Genomic DNA, 20296 nt, shown 5'->3' on the forward strand with positions numbered 1-20296 from the left:
TATGAATTTTAGGTCTTTTTAATTGTCTGGTTTATGTACAGTTTAAAAGCACATTTTACAGCAGATAGGCTAGTCACTTAGACTGTAAAGCACCCAGGGGTATCAGATTATAAATATAATACAGTGTAACTGGCATTCAGAGAAATGACACATTTACAAAAAGAAATGTATAGGATTTTTTCCCCAATCATCCCACATCACCATCTACATTATCTCAGCTTTTCAAATGCTATCAAGCAAGCGGAGGATAGAAATGTAACAAAATATGTCGATGTCCCAAATAATGCTACATTTGTTTGCGTTGCTGTATTAAGCTTGTAGACACGGAGATCCAAATTGACAAAGCTCGCTCTGTCAACTCCTGCACTGGCATTTGCAGCCAGACAGACAGCAGAGCCGTCTGCAGAGTGGCAGTGAAATGTTAAAAGTCTCAAAGAGTCCAGTTTCCACCAGGATCAGATGCCATTTCTACTTTAATTGACAGACCAGTGGCTGGGCGTTAGCACTGAGCTGCTTGTGGACTCTTTGCGGCACAGATTTGGGCTGTGGCTGTAGGTGGGGGAGTGAGTGACACTTGGACTGCTGGGTGGTGTGGAAGAACAGGAGGAAGACTTGGATTTAATCTGTAGCCACTTGTCTCCCAAAGCCTTGGCAAAGTGGTCGTCGACGGACACGCTGATGGAGAGCTGCTGGGACTGAGCTTTCTGGTAGTGAACACCCAAGCTCCTCTGGAAATGCTCCTCGAGGACGTTATCATAGTTGTCTTTGGGAACCACTGCAATATAGAAGACGAATGGCAAAATTTACATACACACCTAAGTGAGTCAGTAAAAGTGCGTGGTATGGCTGCGCTATGAGGCACGTGTGATGACTAGGGAGTGACCTTCTGGGTAAATGAGTTCATTCCAAATGAGTGCGAGACTGACCTGATGAGTGGCCCACGGATCTTGAAGAGGGGTTTCGTAACGAGGAGGCGCAGGTGATCACAGAGGGACGTATCTGGAAAAAAAAAAAAAAAAGGGTCAGTAATTAGACTTAAAGTAATTAGACTTGAAGCACAGGTTGTAACCCTGGTTTTAAGCTTTCGTTTCATTCCACAAACTTTGTGTTTTTGTTTTGACTTTGGCTAAACCTGACTGTGCACTCGCTCTTCAACTGCAACAGTTTAAATTAAAAACAACACGATCTGAAAACCGATTAAACTGGTTGGGTTTGCGCGTGAAAGTCAGCTCCCTCCCAGTGTGGTGGCATAAACAGGTCAGAGAGAAAGCAGTCTGTTTGGTCTTGTTGATGGCATTCCTCCCTCCATTACTTACATTTTCTTGCCGAATCCGGCTGGATTGCATAGCTCAGGCAAGCTTAGGCTTGCAGACACACTTAGACGCAGAATGCTTGTGCAGCTGGATTCACTGACTACAGATAATGGACCCCTGTGGTTGGTGGCCTGAAGCTATGCTGAGGCTATACAGTAGGGTAAACAGTATGACCTCCTAAATACCCTGTGTTCTAGACAGGCTTTGCTGAATTACCTGGATTTGACTGGAAGAGGTGCCTTTATTCTTTTCCTCTGCGCTTTCAGTTTCTTTTCTGGGTTTCTTGATGAGGGCAAGGGGTTCATCCATGACTGGTGTGTAGTACACATGGGTGGGCAGAGGGCTGGTGGGGCTGGGTGTTGGACTCAGGGTTTGTGTTGGACTCTGCTGGCTGCTGAACACTGCTGGGGCTGCTCTCTGGGCCAGCCTGCTTCGGCTCATCGCTCGCTCTCGTCTGAAACAATTATTTGAAAGAGTTTCAGACCCTTGTTGCTGTCTTTTTTTTTTTTTGACAGAATTTGCATTTAATAAGTTGAATCTATCAAAAGAAAATGTTCTTAGGAAAGTTAAACAGCTCAACCAACCTTTCCTCCAAAGTCAGACCTCTCTCGTGGCTGCGCTTGCGTTTGATTGGATACACCGTTTGGGTTCGAGCCCGGTCGTGTGTCATATGTCTGTATCTGTCTTCACTTCTGAGATGAGGCTGACCTGCAGAGCAAAATTAAAATGCGGGATTAGAAGAAGCACGCAGACTTTCAAAGAAACACGACCCCATCAGAGGTGCCCGCGGTCCCTTTGCCAACGCCGATCCTACGTCAGATCACTGACGGTATATTGTGACGTTTGTGATTGTATCTAACTGGCAATGGTGTGAAGCAGTGATGACTAACTGCTTGTTTTGATCCATGACATCAACTTGCACGACTGCTTTTCGTGGGAAAGCGTTTTTTTTTTTTTTGTGTCACCGTTAATCGTAAACTCCGTTAAGCTGTAGAACTCGATTTACCTGATCAGTGAGGGTTACAACACTTCACAGCTGATTCAATGCTAACGGTAAATGTTGTTTTTCTACATATTGGCATTCAGCCCAGTCACACGCAAACAACTTTTTTTTCCCCCTGTTTGGATGGAGTGCAAAAACATCAAACTGCTCTCCGTGTCTGAGGACCCCGATTTGGGCGTCAACCATTTGTGAAAAGGCCATCAAGGCGAAACACGTACACATCCTGGATCTTTGCAATTACACAAGTCGAAACACATCGACAGGCAGCTGCTGATGTCAGTGGCTTGTTCAATCAGAGGAGTTTAAAGCATGTCTACAGTGCAGGACAGACGCACTAAACGGGCTGGATGTCTCAGTCTTTTGAGGGTTTATCACCCATCAAATGTCAACCAAAGCCACACAGGGGGGCGTTTGCGAAAATCAGCCTGCAGTCACATCCCCAGGCTGATGTGTAATGCATGCAGCCAAAACACAAGCACTGTTTGAAAATGTAATGGCAGCACAATTGCACTGTATGTTCAGTTAACACTTGGAAATCCACACTGACGGGATGGCAGCAGTGCTAAACTGTATTCAAATCAGCCACTGGATGTATTTAAAGAAACAATAGTCTGTGGTGCCACACTGGATTGAGACAGTCTGTTTAAATCAGTTTTGCATTGCTAGAGAAAAACAAAACAGCCTTCACGCCCACACTGCTCACTCCAGTTCACATTTCCTAACATCTAAACTCTCCAATAGCACATGTGAGCTATTCCTTCACACAGTGTGGCTTTGTGGAGGGGGGTAGGTATAACCACACCTATGCTGATTTTCTAATGCCTCGGGCATGGTTATTTCTTCCTTATTAGAAGAGGGAAAATGCTTCCTGACCTTTTGGTTCACTGCATTTAAATCTGATTTTATTGTTACCCAACAGAAACGCATGGTTTAGAAAATCTCAGTTAAAGCCTCAGGTGAGTATTTACAGAGGAGTCTGTATGTAAGATTCAGTGTATTAAATATATTAACCGAAAAATATATTAACCGAAAAAGCCAAACGTGGTTCTAGCAGTACATATACTTGATTGTTTACTTATCGCTGTCATTTGATTGTCACCGTATCTGATTCTTTCTGCCTGACTTTACCTAAATATCACAGACAGACTAAATGCCACTTAATTAACACAGATGTTGTATATAGTTCATATCATATTGAGAAATACATATTAAATACACATATACAAATAAGTAAATGATATGGCACAACCACAGCAGAGATTTATTTCCACAGATCCAAGTATCCACTGTCATCAAGAAACATGAAGACCTTTTTTTTTTAAAAAAGGCGTAAATCGAGCTTACCTTCTAAAATGTAGACCTTGAAGCCACTGCTCATCCGAGTTATGTATTGGAAGTTAGCCACAGCCATTGCTCCTTATCTTTGTGTTGCTGAGCCCAAATACAGAGGAACACCTTGACTGCTGGACTTTACAGGACACAAAGAGCCTCAGTTATAGACTGTATTGGAAAGGTAATGAGACGCTGGGTCTGAGCGCCGTCAGGTAAAGTATCAGGTGAGTGCGGACAGACCTGTGACTCATTTCCTGCCTTTCCATTGGCTGCTGCCCGGGCCAATGAGAAGCCCCGGTTCACTCATTTTTATTACTGTACAGTTGGGAATGTGCCTGCAGTTAGGCTCATCACTAAAGTAAAAAAAAAAAAAAGGCGCTAAATGTCACAGTATACCAGACTTTACTCTGATTAGAGAAATGTTTGCTTTATTCGGCACTTTCTCTTATACGAAAAGTTCCATCCTGAAAAAACAAACAAACAACCCCCCGCGTCATCAATTATTTTCTTTCAGTTCCTTGTAGAGTGTGCCTGCGGGTTTCCCCATACATGGAATCAACACCTGTCCCCCTCCCACCTCCCTCCTAATCTGCAATCTCACCAAACTGCATTTTTCCGAGTGCTTAGCCCACCGGAGCTCCAGTCATTCTTCTGACCTGCCCATACACGCATGCAGCTGTACTCTGAGCCTGCCTCACCAGTAATCCGAGGGCTTTTGTTGATGGCCAGACAAAGACTCCCTAAGTACTGAAAATGTTGCTGCTGCCATGAGAAAAAAAATCTTCTGAGAGTGTAATGCGAGTCTGAAGACATGTAGAAGGCCTCGGAGGCAGCTCACTTAGATACGTGACATTAGTTCTAATGAAAGGGGGGGGGGGGGGGGAATCATTATTAATGTCACTGTTTTAAGGTGTATCTGTAAAACGTATTGAGAAATACTATTTTGTGATGTCTGGACTTTGTTGATATACAAGTCGGAGATTTCTACTTGTGAGTTTTACCCTAACGGGTTGGTGAATTTTGTTTCACGTGATAGAAAGCTACTCTTTTAGAAGTCCCACTGTTCATACGTGCATGAAAAATATTAGGTTTAATTTAAGCTCAACAGTGCCCCCTTATGTCGTACAAAGCAATAGCACGGTCAGGGGTAGGAAAATAACTTGCAGTTTAACGTTTTAAAAATGAAATGAATGTGGTTATAAATCTGCAAGTGGCCAGGGAAGATGTAGAAGTTCTAGTTTTGCAACGACTGTCCAGTGGCAATCAAGGCATTTTGGCTTGCTGTACTAACAAAAACTTATTCTACAATTTCAGCACAGCCACAAAGAACCTGGGTTTAGTTTTATACTAAACAGAAATTAAATACTGTTACTAGTTTTGATTCTATAAACATAATAAAGGGCTCCACACTCTTAATCAGCTGATAACATATAGTCACTGGGGTAATGTAATGCTTACACATCAGAAACAGTAATTGCTCAAGAGGATCTTCTAGGAAGTCTCGAGTCACCCCTCAGTTCTTTATATTTTGCTAGGGAAACAAGATTTATTGCTATATGGAAACAACAAAGAACAAAAACATAGTTTATACAATTTTAATAAGCTTAAAAGTCAATATTTGCTATGACCACTTTTATTCTTTAACACAGCCTGAACTCACTTCGGCACGTTTTCTCATCATTTCTTTAAGAAGTCTTCAGGAATAATTCTCCAGACTTCCTGAAATATATTCAAAGCTCTTCTTTGGATGTTTCTGTCTTTTGTTCTAATCTCTGTAGAGATGATCTCACACTCATTCACAATAATGTTGAATTCCAATTCATGACTGATGTGTTTTTCTATTCAGGTATGAATTTACTGTACTGGCAGTGTGCTGGAGATCAGTGTCATGCTGACAAATGAAGCTGCTGCCAATCAGATAATTTCCAGATGGTGGATCCAGATCTCACTTTTCCTTCTTGTTCATATTTTCCTAAATTTTGACAAGATCTTTAACACTTCTGCATTTCAGCAGCTTCAGACCACAACCGAGCCTCCACTGTGTTTTACAAATGGCTGTAGATACTTGCTTTACCTCTCTCCTGACCTCCTCTGAACATGTTGATGATGATTTGAACCAAAACCTAAATTTTCCAAGTAAGACCTGTTGATTTTCAGTCCAGTTGTAGTGTAGTTTGGTGTAGCGCAGCCTCCCCCTCCCCCCTCCTGTTTCCCTTCCTTAAGAACGGCTTCTTTACAGCCACCCTTAAGCAGAGGCCATTTCTGATGAGGCTTCAGCAAACAGAACGATCACTGAAGTTCCAGATGCATGCCTCAGGACCTCTGACAGTTCTTTGCTGGGTTTTAAAGGAAGACTACTTAAAGCCATGACCTTTAAATGCCCATCTGCTGCAGATAGTAGTTTAGGCCTGTGACTTCTTTTTATCCCCTGTTTGTTCAGTTTCCATCAGATTTTTTTTTAAGCGCACACAGCATACCACGATCTCTCTTTTGGCATAAAACACATTTGCAGAGAAAAACATAAATGTAGGGCATTCATTAAGTTAGAAAGTAGCCTCATCACTTTGGGTAAAAGTTGAAATAATTATTTTCTGTTAGCCTAGCCAAACTTGCAACACTAATCTATATTTTAATTCAGTGAGGAGACTCAGCTTGGTGACTGCAAGCAAGAAAACACCCGAGGAAAACACCAATAAATAAATGACGTCAATAACTATCATAAACCTCCTTGTATGATCCATGATAAAGTAGCTGTGTGCGACACACCACAGAGCACAAAGAGCATTCCCCTTTCTGAGCATTCCCCTTTCTGAATAATCGAAAGTGTGTAGGTCCTACTGATGGTTACCTGACAGATGCATTGCCTGGGCATGCCTTCATGGTGGGCAGGATAATGACAGAAAAAAGGGGCACAGAAAAAAGAAAGGCAAGCTAGAGAGCGATTGCTTCTCTGGTTTGTGAACTAAAGTAATCGAGCCACTTTCTATGAAATCACACAATAAAACTAAAAACCATCCACTGAAAAATAAATGTAAACTAATGATACATTAATAGGCAGTTCACTATTCACACTGTTTAACTCTTAAGATCGGAGCTAAATAGCGGTATTTTTGAATCCTTTTACTAGCAAGCAATAGGCTATTTGTTATCTCTAAAATGCATTAATGATTTAGATAAGAAATGCACCCGGCTCTAGGCCTCTATCCGTGTCTCTGTAGTTTCCGCCATACGGTACAGTTTCCATAGAGCAACCCATGGCTCCCAGGGGGTGGGCTCCGAGTATCACTAACAGACGGCGCATCCCTCACTGTCTGTATTGATTCAGTTGAAAATCAAAAGTAACACCCTGTTTCAGCAAGCCTGACAACCCAGCAGTGGGTGTGCCACTGCTGCTTTATTGGAGCCAGCAGGATGCACGAATGAAATCAACACCCAGAGGTATTGCAGCCAACAGCAGGATCATGTCCAACAGCGAGCGACGCCCCTGCTTCTCCGCTCTCATCAGCACCACCCTGATACCCCCATCATGGAGCTTGTCAAGTTACAAGAATACTGACGAGAACAATGCCGGAAGTTCAACAACGCTAATAAGACTCAACAAAACAACAGCTCGCCACTTATGCGGTTTTAGCAGTGGCTGTTATTTTTACTTCTTTAGTTTAACTATGTCCAAACTCTGACGTCAATAAAAATGAGCCCTAGATATGCATAGATTTTTCTTTCTTTCTTTCCCCCCAAAGAGCCACCGGAAGTGTGGATATCACCCTGCTGCAACTTGACGACCGCGCAGCTCCTCTCTCCCTCAGGATGACTGGGAGTGACGCAGGGCAGACGGAAAAAACTGGGGCTTGATGAGAAGGACGGCGGTGATGCAGGAAGGGCTGTAGCTTTATTTATTTCAGCCTGATGCCTGACTTGCCTGCACGGAGGATATGAGAGTCACCCGTATGCGAGCTTTTCTGTGACAGCCAGGAGGTAATAACGAGGAATCATCAAGTCATCCTTGGGGCAGACCAGTTTGGATACACTCCCAGGTAGGCTTCATCATGCCCGATTGTGGCTGTTACTACAGGCTGCTGAGGTGCTAGGTGGCTTTCTGGAAACAGGATACATGTTAAAAAATGTCAATAAATATTATAATATAATATATTATATTTTTATTTGTGTCAGTCTTTACACGGAGACTGATAATTGCTTGCACAATTTGCTAAGGTGAAGGAGGGCTGATTTCTTCTTGCATCTTAGCAAATTCTTTAAGCTACACCGTCACGACTCATCGCCACTGTTATGATAAGATAGTCGAGCTTCTCCTTCTATATTAACACGGGACCTGTTTTCTCTGTAGGTAACATCGGGTCCTGTTCCTGCACATGGGAAAGTAGCCTAGTCATTCATTTCCCTACTGAACACCGAGTTGTAAGTCGCATTCAGCGTATTTGGACCCCCACACCCTCCTCCTTCGTCATTTCAACAAATATCCACCATGAACTACCTGCGTCGACGACTCTCGGACAGCAATTTCATGTCCAACCTACCCAATGGCTACATGACCGACCTCCAACGCCCCGATCCGCCGCAGCAGAGCCCCGCAGTGTCGCCCGGGCCGGCAGAGAGGCGCCAGTCCACCAGTCAGCAGCAGCCGCAGCAGCCGCAGCAGCAGCAACAGCAGCAGTCTGGAGGTGGAGGTGGAGGCTTCTTCTCATCCATTTCCAACGCCGTCAAACAGACCACAGCTGCTGCGGCTGCGACCTTATCGGAGGCAGCGGACCGGGCAGGTGTCTCCAGCAGCGCCAAGATCCTCCTGGTCATCGACGACCAGCAGACCGACTGGTAAGAGCAGTGCGCATTGGCAGCGCGCTGCCTCGTCTAGACGGCAAAAGTGTGCCAAACCGTGGGTTGCGGTGGCCTAACTCCTAGAAGGTCATATGATTCATCCGCTGTTGAGAGGTATCCTTCCATCACGTGAAACAACCGGTAGGATGTTTTGTGCGCCGAAACTGTGCCATGGCAAAGGCGCAACAGACCGAAGGCAGAGAAGCCATTTTCATTTGACGATCAGCTTGTTTTTTCTTCTTGTGATCGATTCGTGTTGCATTCTGCTGATAATCTGAAATTACGCAAGTGCACTATGCGTTCATGGCCGCCATGAATATGGAGATTACCTATTTGTCAAATGAAGCGGCTGTAAGTGCAGAAGAAAAACGATTTCAGCAGACAGTCGAGCTTCTTCTCCGCGCGCATTATGCAATAGTGATAACAAACTAAGAAATTTGCTATTATCGAAACAGGATTGATATTCACAATAAACGGAAGCTGACCTGTCCTGATGCAACACCAGTAGTTTTATTTATACATCCATATATATATATTCTCTAAATTTCAAAATATGCCAAAATACTGGCAAATGTTAAATATAGAAAGTCAAAAATTTAAAATCACATCCATATATCAATTTTTTGATGTAATCATTTAACTTCTTGCTTTAAAATCAGGGTGAAGGTCTTCAGAGGACGAAAGGTCCATGGGGAATTTGACATCAAGGTCGAACAGGTAAGTTTTGCTTTGTGATGCAGACTTGTAGATTGTCTAGGCCAATAGCAGACCAATAATCTATTTGTGAGGAGAAATGTGCAGCCTTATATTTATTACTACAGTTTCACTCAGTGGTCTTTCATGATATAATCCACTAAGCAGCATTTTAACAGAAGAGAAGCCCATAAACATTTTAAAATCTTCTTTGCCTAAGGCATTTTCTCCTCCTCCTATTTTAGTCTCTCTACCTCATTCTGGACTGACATTTCTTTCTTATGTGGCCTCAAAACAGGAAGGATGAATTTCACACAGATATTCTTTAATTGTGTCTTGTTCTGCTTGACCACTGGCTCCAATCATCACCACTGGGATTTCTGAAGTGTTTATTAGGGTTTGACCTTGATACTGTCCTTTCAGGCAGAGTTCTCTGAGATCAACCTGGTGGCCAATGCCACAGGTACCTACAATGTGAACATTGATGCGATTAGGAGTGGCCATAAAGTTACAAAGTAAGTTCTCTGCAAAATGTTTCTTTTTAGAAAAGAAATTGTAGCGCTGGTAAAACTACGAGTTTCTGCTGAAACGTTCAAATGGAATAAATCATCAAACTGATTTGTTGTTTTTTTTACTGCTGTTAAATATTTTGCTCATGTCCCCCGAACCAGATCCTTTAAGCCAGACTTTGTGCTGATGAGACAGCATGCGTTCAGCATGGACAAGAATGGAGACCATCGTAACATAGTGATTGGATTGCAGTACGCTGGACTGCCAAGTGTAAACTCTTTGCACTCGGTCTACAATTTCTGCGACAAACCGTGGGTGGTGAGTAGGATTTAATTAAGGCATTCATTTAAAGCCAGCACACACTTAGTTGAGTGACATAGACATACTACGCATCAGCATCTTTCTGTACGTTTCAGTTTGCTCAAATGTCTAGGCTTCACAAGCAGCTGGGCTCAGAGGAGTTCCCACTGATTGAGCAGGTTTACTATCCAAACCACAAGGAAATGGTGAGTTTTTGCCCTATGTCCTTCTCCTCTTCCTTTTCATTTGTTTTCATGGCTACTCTCTTCAAATAACAAGGACCTAGACCCATACACACACACAACCTCTGCACGGGTCACATGTCAGGGGTGTAATTTACCTCCATGTCAATATTCAATCTTATGTAGCAGCTGAGAGCACTCACATTTTCTAAGCATCGACTTTTTTTTTTTTGTAATTGGTAGATGGTGAGTGTTTGATTTCTTGAGTTCCAAGTTAGTGTTGCTACAGTTAAACTGAGACGGGTTGGTGCAGAGCAGTTTAATCCATCCCTGCTGTCACAGCCTGACAGTACTGGGCTGGCTTTCAGGCCATCAGTACCAATCATAATATCTGCCCCGATCAGAACTGATATAATAATTGGTGTTTTAATCACTGGGGCACTACGAGGAAGTTCATTTATAAGAAATCTGAGCATGTTTTAATGTTCTTTTTGCAGATTACCTCCCCTCAATTTCCTGTAGTGGTAAAGATGGGCCATGCTCACTCAGGGATGGGAAAGGTAAATCTAGAGTTCTTAAGTATTTTCTCAGGTCCACGTGAACACGCTGATGTCACTATATTAATATTTTCACTCTTGCTGCTTTAGGTGAAAGTGGACAATCAGTATGATTTTCAAGATATTGCTAGTGTTGTGGCACTGACCAAGACCTACGCCACATCTGAGCCATTTATTGATGCAAAGTATGATGTGCGCATTCAGAAGATTGGCAACAATTACAAGGCTTACATGTGAGTGAAACTTCCTCTCAGGTTCATGCATGAAAATAAAATCAGTGAAAATGGTTAGAATGTGGAGTTAAGTCTTTATTTTAATTAACAGGCGAACATCAATTTCTGGCAACTGGAAAACCAATACTGGTTCATCTATGCTTGAGCAGGTGGCCATGTCAGACAAGTAAGAGCGCAGAGTTGAAAATGAAATAAAACTGTAAATCAAATTGTATCGCACTGCACTATAATAGGTCTGATTAATGTGTCACTGCAGGTACAGAATGTGGGTGGATTCTTGTTCCGATATCTTTGGAGGGTTGGACATCTGTGCTGTGGAGGCTCTACATGGTAAAGATGGCAAGGACTACATCATAGAGGTACTACATGACAATGATATCAATGTTTTCTATGATCTTAAGGGGAGTCCACTAATTATATCAAGTTGTGGTCTTTTAAGGTTGATGACTGTTCGATGCCACTGATTGGGGACCAGCAGGACGAGGATCGCGTTCATATTGCAGAACTAGTGGTTTCCAAAATGAACCAGGCTGTTCCACGTACTTCAAGCTCTTCCACAGTCCGTACAGGACAGCCAGCACAGGTGCTCAAACAACAGACATGCTTTCCTTGCTCCAGCACACCCTAACTTTTCCTTATCTTCCACACTTTTAGTAGTAACACATTGTAAGTACAGTTAGATCCATAAATATTAGGACAGAGACACTTTTTCTTGTCATTTTGGTTCGGTAGACGACCAAAATGAATTTTAAGTGAAACAACTCAGATGCAGTTGAAGTGCAGACTTTCAGCTTTAATTCGGCAGGTTGAACAAAAAGATTGCATTCAAAAAATTGCACACTTTAGGCAACAAACTGCCTCTGATGTGTTTTACGGATGGTGTGGTGTGCTTTAGATCTTGAGCTGCTCCACGGCTTCGCCGTACTTTTCCTTGTCATCATTCAGGTAGAGGTTGATCTTGGTTTCATTTGTCCAAAGAATGTTTTTACAAAACTGAAAACTGGATGGCTTTTTTCGATGTCTTTTTAGCAAAGTCCAGCCTAGCCTTTCCGTTCTTGAGGCTTATAAGTGTCTTGCATCTTGCAGAAAAACTTAATCCTCTTTTTCGCAGCCTAAGGATGGCTTGTTTCACCTGCATGGAAAGCCCCCTTGACCGCATGTTGTCTGTTCGCAGTAAAATCTTCCAAATGCAAGGGACATGCCTCAAATGAACTCCTAAACCCTTCATCCAATCTGAATGTGAATACCCTGAAATAAAAGCTGAGATTCTACACGTTATGTCCATTCTATAACTATAATTGGAATATATTTCAGTAAAAAGGTAAAAAAAAAACAAAAGTGAGAGTGTTCAAATATATATGGACCTAACTGTATATTAGTGGGCATAAAAATATGAAAGAAACAATTAAAACAAGACTCAGTGAGCTTCACGTCAACAGGATCTGCATTATATTTTCTTTAATCTTTTTAAAAACACATGTTATGTTTCTAAGAAAAGTAGTGGGCCAAGCATGGATCCCTGGGGTACTCTAAATCTGAGATGGTCACATCAGAGAGACAATCAAATAACAACTTTAAACAGACCACACTGTAATTTACTTTGCCTGCAATGACTTGAGTGGTGTGGAAGGATTCAGTGTAGGGTTAAGAGGAGTTTCTGGTTATGAGGTAAGTTAGAACGTAGATTTCCGTCAGAATTCTAAATGTGGCTTAAAATGTTATGAATGTTGTGATTAAGAGATTTGCTAGATCATGCTGTGGAAGAAATATTTTCTGAACAAATTAAGAGACATTTAAAATATTTATACATTATCATTTTCTATGATTAGCCATCTAATGAATGTCATTTTTGCTTTGGATTGATTTTTTCCCCTTGTTAACTTGTAGAAAGCAGTTTCTCCTCAGCCAGTCTCACAACAGAGAGTCCCACAGTCTCAACAGCGTCCTTCACCACAGGGTAAGAACTGGACTTTTAGGGTCTTGAAAAATATTTCAGAATTTGAATGTGATTTGTTTCCTTCTTTTGTTTATCTCCGATAGGTGGTCCTCAGCAAAGCCCTCCATCTCAGCAGCGTCCACAACCTCAAGGCCAACCTCCTGTACAGACCCAACAATCTGCTGCCAGCCCTGCCACTGGTGACCCCAGTAACCAGACTAAGGCAAGCCAAGGGCCTGCGACTCAAGGTCAGAGACCTACGTCTGGTCAGGGCTCTCCTCAGCGAAGCCAAGGAGGATCCCCTCAAGCTCAGAGGCAGCAGTCTGTATCGCAGCAGAAACCATCTGCAGGCCAAAAACCTCCACCACAGCAGAGGCCTGCCATGCCCCCTAGACAGCAGTCACAGGGAGGGACACAGCAACAGAGGGCTCCCGGCCAACAAGGACGCCCTGGAGCACCCACCACCCAGCAGCCACGTCCTGCCGCTCAGGGCCAGGGGGGCCCAGGAGGACGACCCCCTCTGCAACAGAAGCCTCAGCCTCCACAGAAGCCTAGTCAGGACAGCCCTGCTATGGGCGGCTCTCCACAACTAAAGTAAGTAGCTGTGAATGATAAATGGGATCGGTTTCACCTCATCCTTCAAGCAGAAGATCCCTTCTTATTGCCTGCACTGTGACATGCATGCCACATGGGATATCTATTTAATGACAAATGAGCCACCCGAATGTGCATGGTTTATTGATTTTTACACTTTTCAGTCCTTCAGCAGCACTTTCACGTAACATAATATTTCAAAGTCTGTGCAGAGCGCCTGATACGTTAAAACAACAAGCGGAAGCCGTAATGAATCTACATATTGTGATATTTAAAGATCGCTTTAATGTAAATAAACTTTTGAACCTTGTTTACATATCTAGATTGTTGTGAAACTTATGAAACTAATGCCGTCGACTGGCAGTGAGGCTACACATGGTCATCAGATATTTTAACATTATTAAACATAACTCATTGTGTGATAGCATACTTAGTTCAAAGCACAGCTTGTCTATTTCAACTCAGTGTGAGAGCCTGCTGGTGCTGAGCGTCTCTCCTCTGCTTTCTGATTCACCGTGAGTTCAAGTCTCCTCTGCTCCTTCTTTACTCCGTGTAAGACACACATGGAGTGGAGCAGACACATGCCGAGTGGAGGAAAGGAGAGATAAGTGGAGATATTATTACTAGACTTAATGACGTACCTCCAAGTGCAATAAAACCTCTAGGGTTTCCAAGACCATCAGGTCTAAGTTAATCCCACTGCAAGGCCTTAGTATCATGGAGTTTTTGAGTATCCATCTATCCATTTTCTGACACTTATCGCCGTTTGGGGGAAGCCTTCCTTCTTCCCAGCTACCTTCTCCAGATTATCTTGTGGAATACTGAGGTGTGCCCCCGGGGCCTCCTCCCTGTAGGGCATACCCAGAACTTGTCACCCAGGAGACACCCAGGAGGCATCAGTGTCAGATGCCCAACCCACCTCAGTTGGCTCCTTTCGGTGTGGAATAGTTGCATCTCCACTCTGACATGCTCTTGAATAGCTAAACTCCTTACTCTGTTTCTAAGGGGGAGGCCAGTTACCCTTTGGAAAAAGCTCATTTTGCCCTTGTATCAGCATCTCATTCTTTGATTACTACCCAAAACTAGTGACGATGGGTAAGCGAAGGGACATAGATCAACTGCTAAATTGACAGCTTCGCAGTGGAGCGCAGTGTCCGAATCACCGCAGATGCTGTAAGGGCCTCGGGGTGAAACTTTACATTTTTTAATTAAAAAAAAAAAAACTGGACACATGTAATTACGTATTGCCATTTTGCCGTCAGGTGTTCAGACAATTTATTTATTTATACAGTAAGCAAAATCATTCACGCCTTAATTTAACCAGGTTAGCCATGATTCGGTAGTCTCTGCCTGCTTTAGCTTCTTTACTTCTTGCTTCTGCTGAAAGTAGGAAGTGCGCTCTGCAGTGTGTCACTCTTTCCTCTTATGAGGAGCACAGTGAGCCTCCACAGCAGTACTGACAGCTGCGCCTATCCAGCTGCAATGTTCCATCTGTGCCACACAGGACACCTTATATCAGGTTGTCGTTGCTGCGTGAACAGAATGTAACCTAAATAATTCACAAAATTGGGAATACATAATCCTGATTTTGGATTTAATATTTGAGCTTCTTTATGCTCTCCTGACAATGAGACATAAACCCTCCTATTGTCAGTCGCATACAAAAACATGCATCACTTTGCTTTCCAGAAAAGTCATTCAATATCCATATCATATTCAAAGCTAACTTGAAATGATAAGGTAATACTGAATGACCCGAGGAAAGGAATGCGCTTTATCATTGTTTACTGAGCCTTTTCTCTCATTTCTCTCCCTCTCTCTGTCTTGCCTTGCGCCAGTCTTTTCATTCCATGGGTTTGCTGCATGACTTTAATAGCCTCTTCCTCTCCTCTATTGCCATTTTCCTCTCTTTATAGCAAGTCCCAGTCTCTTACCAATACCTTCAACATTCCAGAAACCCCAGCGCCACGAGCCAGCCTTAGCCAGGATGAAGTGAAGGCCGAAACCATACGCAATCTACGCAAATCTTTTGCCAGTCTCTTCTCAGACTGAGACAGCATAAGCCCCTCTTCCCTCTCCTCCTGAAAGAAAAAGAGACAGGCAAACTGAAGGACAGACCCCTTCTTCCCCCTCCGAACAAGGACCAACCGGATGCCGTCTTTAATTCATGTACACTGAGCCTGATGTGAAAATGTACACACTTGATAGCCACTGCCTACATGGTTTAACTCTTTTAAAACGAACAAAAAGTAGAATACAGTTAGGCACTGATGTCTTAAACATTCCCTGCCTTGCCTCGAGCTTAAGTAATCATACTCAAAACTGTTTGTACTCCACACTGAAGCCTGTATATGCATGAATACGAAACAAAACAATATTGCTCTCACTTGTTTGTTTGTGCTGTAAATTCATCGTGGCCGTTATGTTTAAGTAACTTGAGGCGCTGTATGAAAGTTATTGGGGAAGGGAAGATAGCCAAATATTATATTTTAAATAAAAAAGCAGCATCTAGTTTATTATCTCCTCTTGTCTAAAAACAGTATATTTGTGTCATGGTAAAAACAGTGAAAATGTAGCTAACCCCTAATTTTGAATAAGAGCTGTCAAACTGACTTAAAGCCACTAAATAATCTCCATGTATCCCCAATAAAAACAAAGCTACACCACTATTTCACACTTCTACTCCTTGCAAAATTAACAACAACATCCTCCCTGCTTTCCTGATTCCCTAATTATTTTTGTATGGCGCCCAAATGACTACAGCTGCACAAAAAGGATGTCCAGTGTTTGCAAATGCTAGATCTGTTCAAGCTGTAGATCGCTCATGGTGATGTCTTAGCTGCATGTCAACAGGAGGCAATGGTTGCATTTCCCAACCCCTGACTTTGGCGCTTGTAACTGTGTTGTCACATGTAGTTAAATTAGCTAGTATTAGAGTAGTTGGTGTCGTGAGTTTGTCGTGGCTCCCGATTCTCTTCGTTTTTTTTTTTTGGGGGGTTTTTTGTTGCAGAAGAACAAAAGCCCAGCAGCTCTCTAACTTGAAAGCATGCCTTACACAGACAAGAGCGTCAAATCAAATGGAGCTGTCTCAGGGATGTCCAGTTGATTGTGACACTTGTGTGTGGGTGAGGGTCTTCCATTGCAGTCTTATAGTGGTTGTTTACCAAAAAAAAAAGAAGGAAAAGCATGCATTTTAATGAGCTAGAATGTTTTATTATTTCAAACACATTTGCACACAGAGTATATCTTGCAAAATTATACTTGAATACAATGGTTTTCAGGTTTATTCATCTGCCACTTGACAAAGCAGGGTTCCTGCTTTGGGGTGCTGCCATGTCTGTAACAGGCATGGTACAGTGGGATCCAGTGTAGACAGGGTTGGCGACTGTTCAGGTACAGTTAGTGAAAAATATTGTTACTTACAGTTTATTTTCCTCAATTTTCAAAGCAATGTGACAAGAAAAAAAAACTGCTAACCAGCTACTGAGTTTAATAGATGTACAATAGGTTTTACGTAGGAGGTCTTAGCAATAGGTCAGCGTAAGATCCACTCCAAAGCACACTCTGCCAAGGAATGTTATGTTTGTGAAATTCATTTGTACCACGTAGAAAGGTAAAACGGTGACAAGTTTTAGGAATGCCAACTGCACGATGCTTCTCTGCAGTTGATTTCACAATTCTGCCACGCATCTTTTGCACCGACAAAACTTTCTTTGATCACGTCTCTGAAAATCCAAGCTGTCACTGAAGAATGTTTTATCTTCTCCAGGCACTATAAATGTCTTCCAGAAGGAGTTCTATAGATTCATATGGTGATATAGTATGGCAATATCACGCTTTTAGAGAAGACCCAATAGTGAAAAGTCTAAGTGAGTCCTGGTCCCCCTGCAGATTCTCCATGTTGCCTGTGTTTTTCTGTTTATGTAGCCACAGTGACCCCTTGTGTTCAATGGTGCATTAACGTGTGAATGTTGTTTTGTAACCTGGTCAAACCAAATAGATGTTGTGCAAAGCTCTGAGTGATCCAGATTGTCACTTTCCTCCCCTGCTGCTATTTGTGCTTGCTGATATTCTGTGTGTCTCTAAACTTTATAGTTTATCTGGGAAAATAGTTTACTTACTTTTTCCTTTTGTACATGCACAATTTTCTCATGAATGGCACTGCTATATGGTGCTTGTTATGTTATGCATAAGTAATGGAGGGCTTCATTTTTACATTTTACAGTTACTCAGTGTCAGTACGTAACTGTCAGATTCATAATGGCACAGCCGAGAATAAGTAAGAGAGGAGTAATTTTCACACTGAGTGTGTAATTTATGAAAATGAGCCATCACATTTAGCACTGATGGTTATCTTTGAAAAACCGTGCCGTACTTTCACTCAGAGGTGTCTTGGCCAAACTGAGAAACACCATTTGCCACGAGCCCTCTGGAGCCTGACAGGATGAGCCGTGACGGCAATGCAAAGAAGTCATGTTGATATTTTATTTTATTTTTTTATATTTTCTTTTTAAGGGTTTACATTATTTGTGGTTGATATATCTGACTGTGAATGTACATTGTCTTCTTTCTTGGAGCTCCTTTTATTGTTTTTTAATAATCATTGTGAGACGGTAAAATCCTTACAAGTTTGAGTGAAATTGATTGTCAGTTGATGCCTGCCAGAGTTCAAAATGTACATCATAGATGTAAGTGCAAAAATCAAAAAGCTGAGAGGTTTTTTTTGTTAATCAAAAATAAGATACTGCATAATATAAATCATGGTGGATTATTGAAATAAATGTAATAAAAATGATATTGATGTTATATGCAATGTAGCTATATTATGTGAAAATGAGTATGTTATTACAACATGCACATGTCCAATAAAACCTATGACAAATAATGACTGGTTTATTTGAGAAAAGTACAGTAAAGTAGGTTTTAAAAGATGCTGACACTGCTGCTGAATAACTGTAACAACACCAGTTAGTCTAAATGATTAATGCAGAACTGTTGAGTGACATTCATATTCAAATTTCTTTTCATTTTGCTGTCCTGAGTGTCCTTGATGGTGAGAGACGTCATTGCGTTTTCAGTTTGTTTTTCACACTTTTGTTAACATTTATTTTTATAGCTTACTTTATCCATCAGGTTGATAATTACAGGCTTGCATTTTATTTTATTTTCGTTTTCAAAAAATAATTAAAGGATATATATAATAGTAATTCATAGACTTTAGGTAGTTATATTAAATGGGTACAGTGCATAGTATTCGGTTGTAAATGACTTTAATATTAGGCAAAGTATTGTTTATTCTCTGCATTGCTGTAAGCTAAAAATACGGTGGCCCTGAGAGGTCAAATGCACTGCAACTAAAGATACCACCAGCAAATAGAAAGATGCTAACCCTTAGCCTCCCAAAAACACAGCCCACAAAAGGAAGTTGAACAAAATCACAGAAAAACAAAAAAACAAAACAAAAACAACCCAAACCCATAGCAAAACATAAAAACAACATAAGTGTTTTGGGGAAGATAATAATGCGACGGACCAGCAACGAAAGTGACCGAAGCCAAAATGTGCGAAGAACTGCACTGAGGGGACTCATCTGTGTTATGAGTTAGAAAAGATTCAGGTAATGTGTGTTTTAATCACATGATTCATACAATACTGTAGATACATGTTTGCTAGTAGCTGTTTACTGCTAGCTTGTCCCTGCCGCAACTGTTCCGTCACGTTCTTGTCTCCCCATGAACACTTGCCGCCTGTTTTTTAAAAAGCGTTTTCTACTTCCATTGTGTGTGTGTTATATATATTTTTCTATCTAGTTCAGTTTTGTTTCATTCCACTTATGTTGTGTTTTGTGTGCTTTTGAAGGATTTTTTAATTTGCTGGTGTTTTGTTAAATTGCCGTGTGTTTGACCTCTATGGGCCACCAATGAAAAAGTCTGTTATTGACCCTGTGCACGAGAAAATGCTAACTTCCTGGTTTGAGACCGGATGTGGGGTTGTACATTTCCGGTAGCTTTACTTTGCGGTCAATCGCTACTGCGAAGATATACTCCAAAATTGATGTCCAAAACTCGAAAACGGAACGATCGCGTTAAGTTACAAAGAGGAGAAGGTGGGAACACTCACCACTGTTGTGTCATAAAAATCTAATGATCAATTTTGACGTTTAAAGAGTTTAGATCGATCAGTTGTTTACATCATTAAACACAAGCAGAACTGCATCACCCCATGCAGAAGACACATCGTCCACATTCAGAAGCACATATCTGTATAGTGACTGGTCTTATGATTTAAACAGGCAAATGTTCAGCATTCAAACTACAGGTGAACAATAGTCAAACCAGATGTTTTCCCCGTTATGTCGATATCAGCTAGTCAAGTACACACCTACACAGCATGTTAACAAACCGTGAAAAAAAGCCACACAAAAAATTAATGATTGCTGGTAACGGTTTCTATACATTAGTATTTACGAAGGGTATGTTGTGACTTACCCTCAAAATTACTCGCTGTTTCGCAGATTTTTTAGTGCAAGTTTGCATGCTTTTTTACGTCCTGCGTCCTGATCGCTGCAGACGATCTCCTCCGTCTCTCCTGTACAGTACAGAATCGCTGCATCTATCGCTAGCAGTGTGACTCTGAAGTGCAGTGCTGTATGTACACGATGTACACGAAACGTTTTGCACCGTCAAAAAATAAAATTGGCTACTTGATTTCACCTATCGCTGGTTATTTTTAGAACATAACACCCGCATAAACGAGGGACAGCTGAGAAATATAACATTTGAATCCATTTTCTCTTTTCCCCTGAGGCGT

The 20296-nt window shown here is 41.8% G+C and overlaps 2 protein-coding genes across 3 annotated transcripts; one reads left to right on the forward strand and one right to left on the reverse strand.

Moving 5' to 3' along the window:
• vgll4l (vestigial like 4 like) lies at nucleotides 1-6610 on the reverse strand. Its single transcript, XM_085179476.1, has 5 exons — nucleotides 3661-6610; nucleotides 1898-2021; nucleotides 1530-1767; nucleotides 927-999; nucleotides 1-775 (listed from the first exon to the last, which is right to left on the reverse strand). The coding sequence occupies exons 1-5, from the start codon at nucleotides 3725-3727 to the stop codon at nucleotides 474-476; spliced, it is 804 nt and encodes a 267-aa protein (XP_085035602.1). The 5' UTR covers nucleotides 3728-6610; the 3' UTR covers nucleotides 1-473.
• An 857-nt stretch (nucleotides 6611-7467) lies between these two features.
• syn1 (synapsin I) lies at nucleotides 7468-18371 on the forward strand. 2 transcript variants are annotated; one of them, XM_085179460.1, is made up of 14 exons: nucleotides 7468-7682; nucleotides 7994-8478; nucleotides 9141-9198; nucleotides 9598-9689; nucleotides 9846-10002; nucleotides 10101-10190; nucleotides 10664-10726; nucleotides 10814-10956; nucleotides 11048-11122; nucleotides 11213-11315; nucleotides 11396-11539; nucleotides 12844-12913; nucleotides 12997-13486; nucleotides 15403-18371. In XM_085179460.1, exons 2-14 carry the CDS (start codon nucleotides 8132-8134, stop codon nucleotides 15536-15538), a joined length of 1968 nt encoding a protein of 655 aa, XP_085035586.1. In that variant the 5' UTR covers nucleotides 7468-7682; nucleotides 7994-8131; the 3' UTR covers nucleotides 15539-18371. The 2 variants fall into 2 exon arrangements, with proteins under 2 accessions (XP_085035586.1, XP_085035587.1); XM_085179461.1 differs by having other exon boundaries at nucleotides 7470-7682; nucleotides 15441-18371.
• The last annotated feature ends 1925 nt before the right edge of the window (nucleotides 18372-20296 follow it).

Source organism: Neolamprologus multifasciatus, chromosome 12 (genome assembly GCF_963576455.1).
Source record: "Neolamprologus multifasciatus chromosome 12, fNeoMul1.2, whole genome shotgun sequence".
NCBI classification, from domain to species: Eukaryota; Metazoa; Chordata; class Actinopteri; order Cichliformes; family Cichlidae; genus Neolamprologus; species Neolamprologus multifasciatus.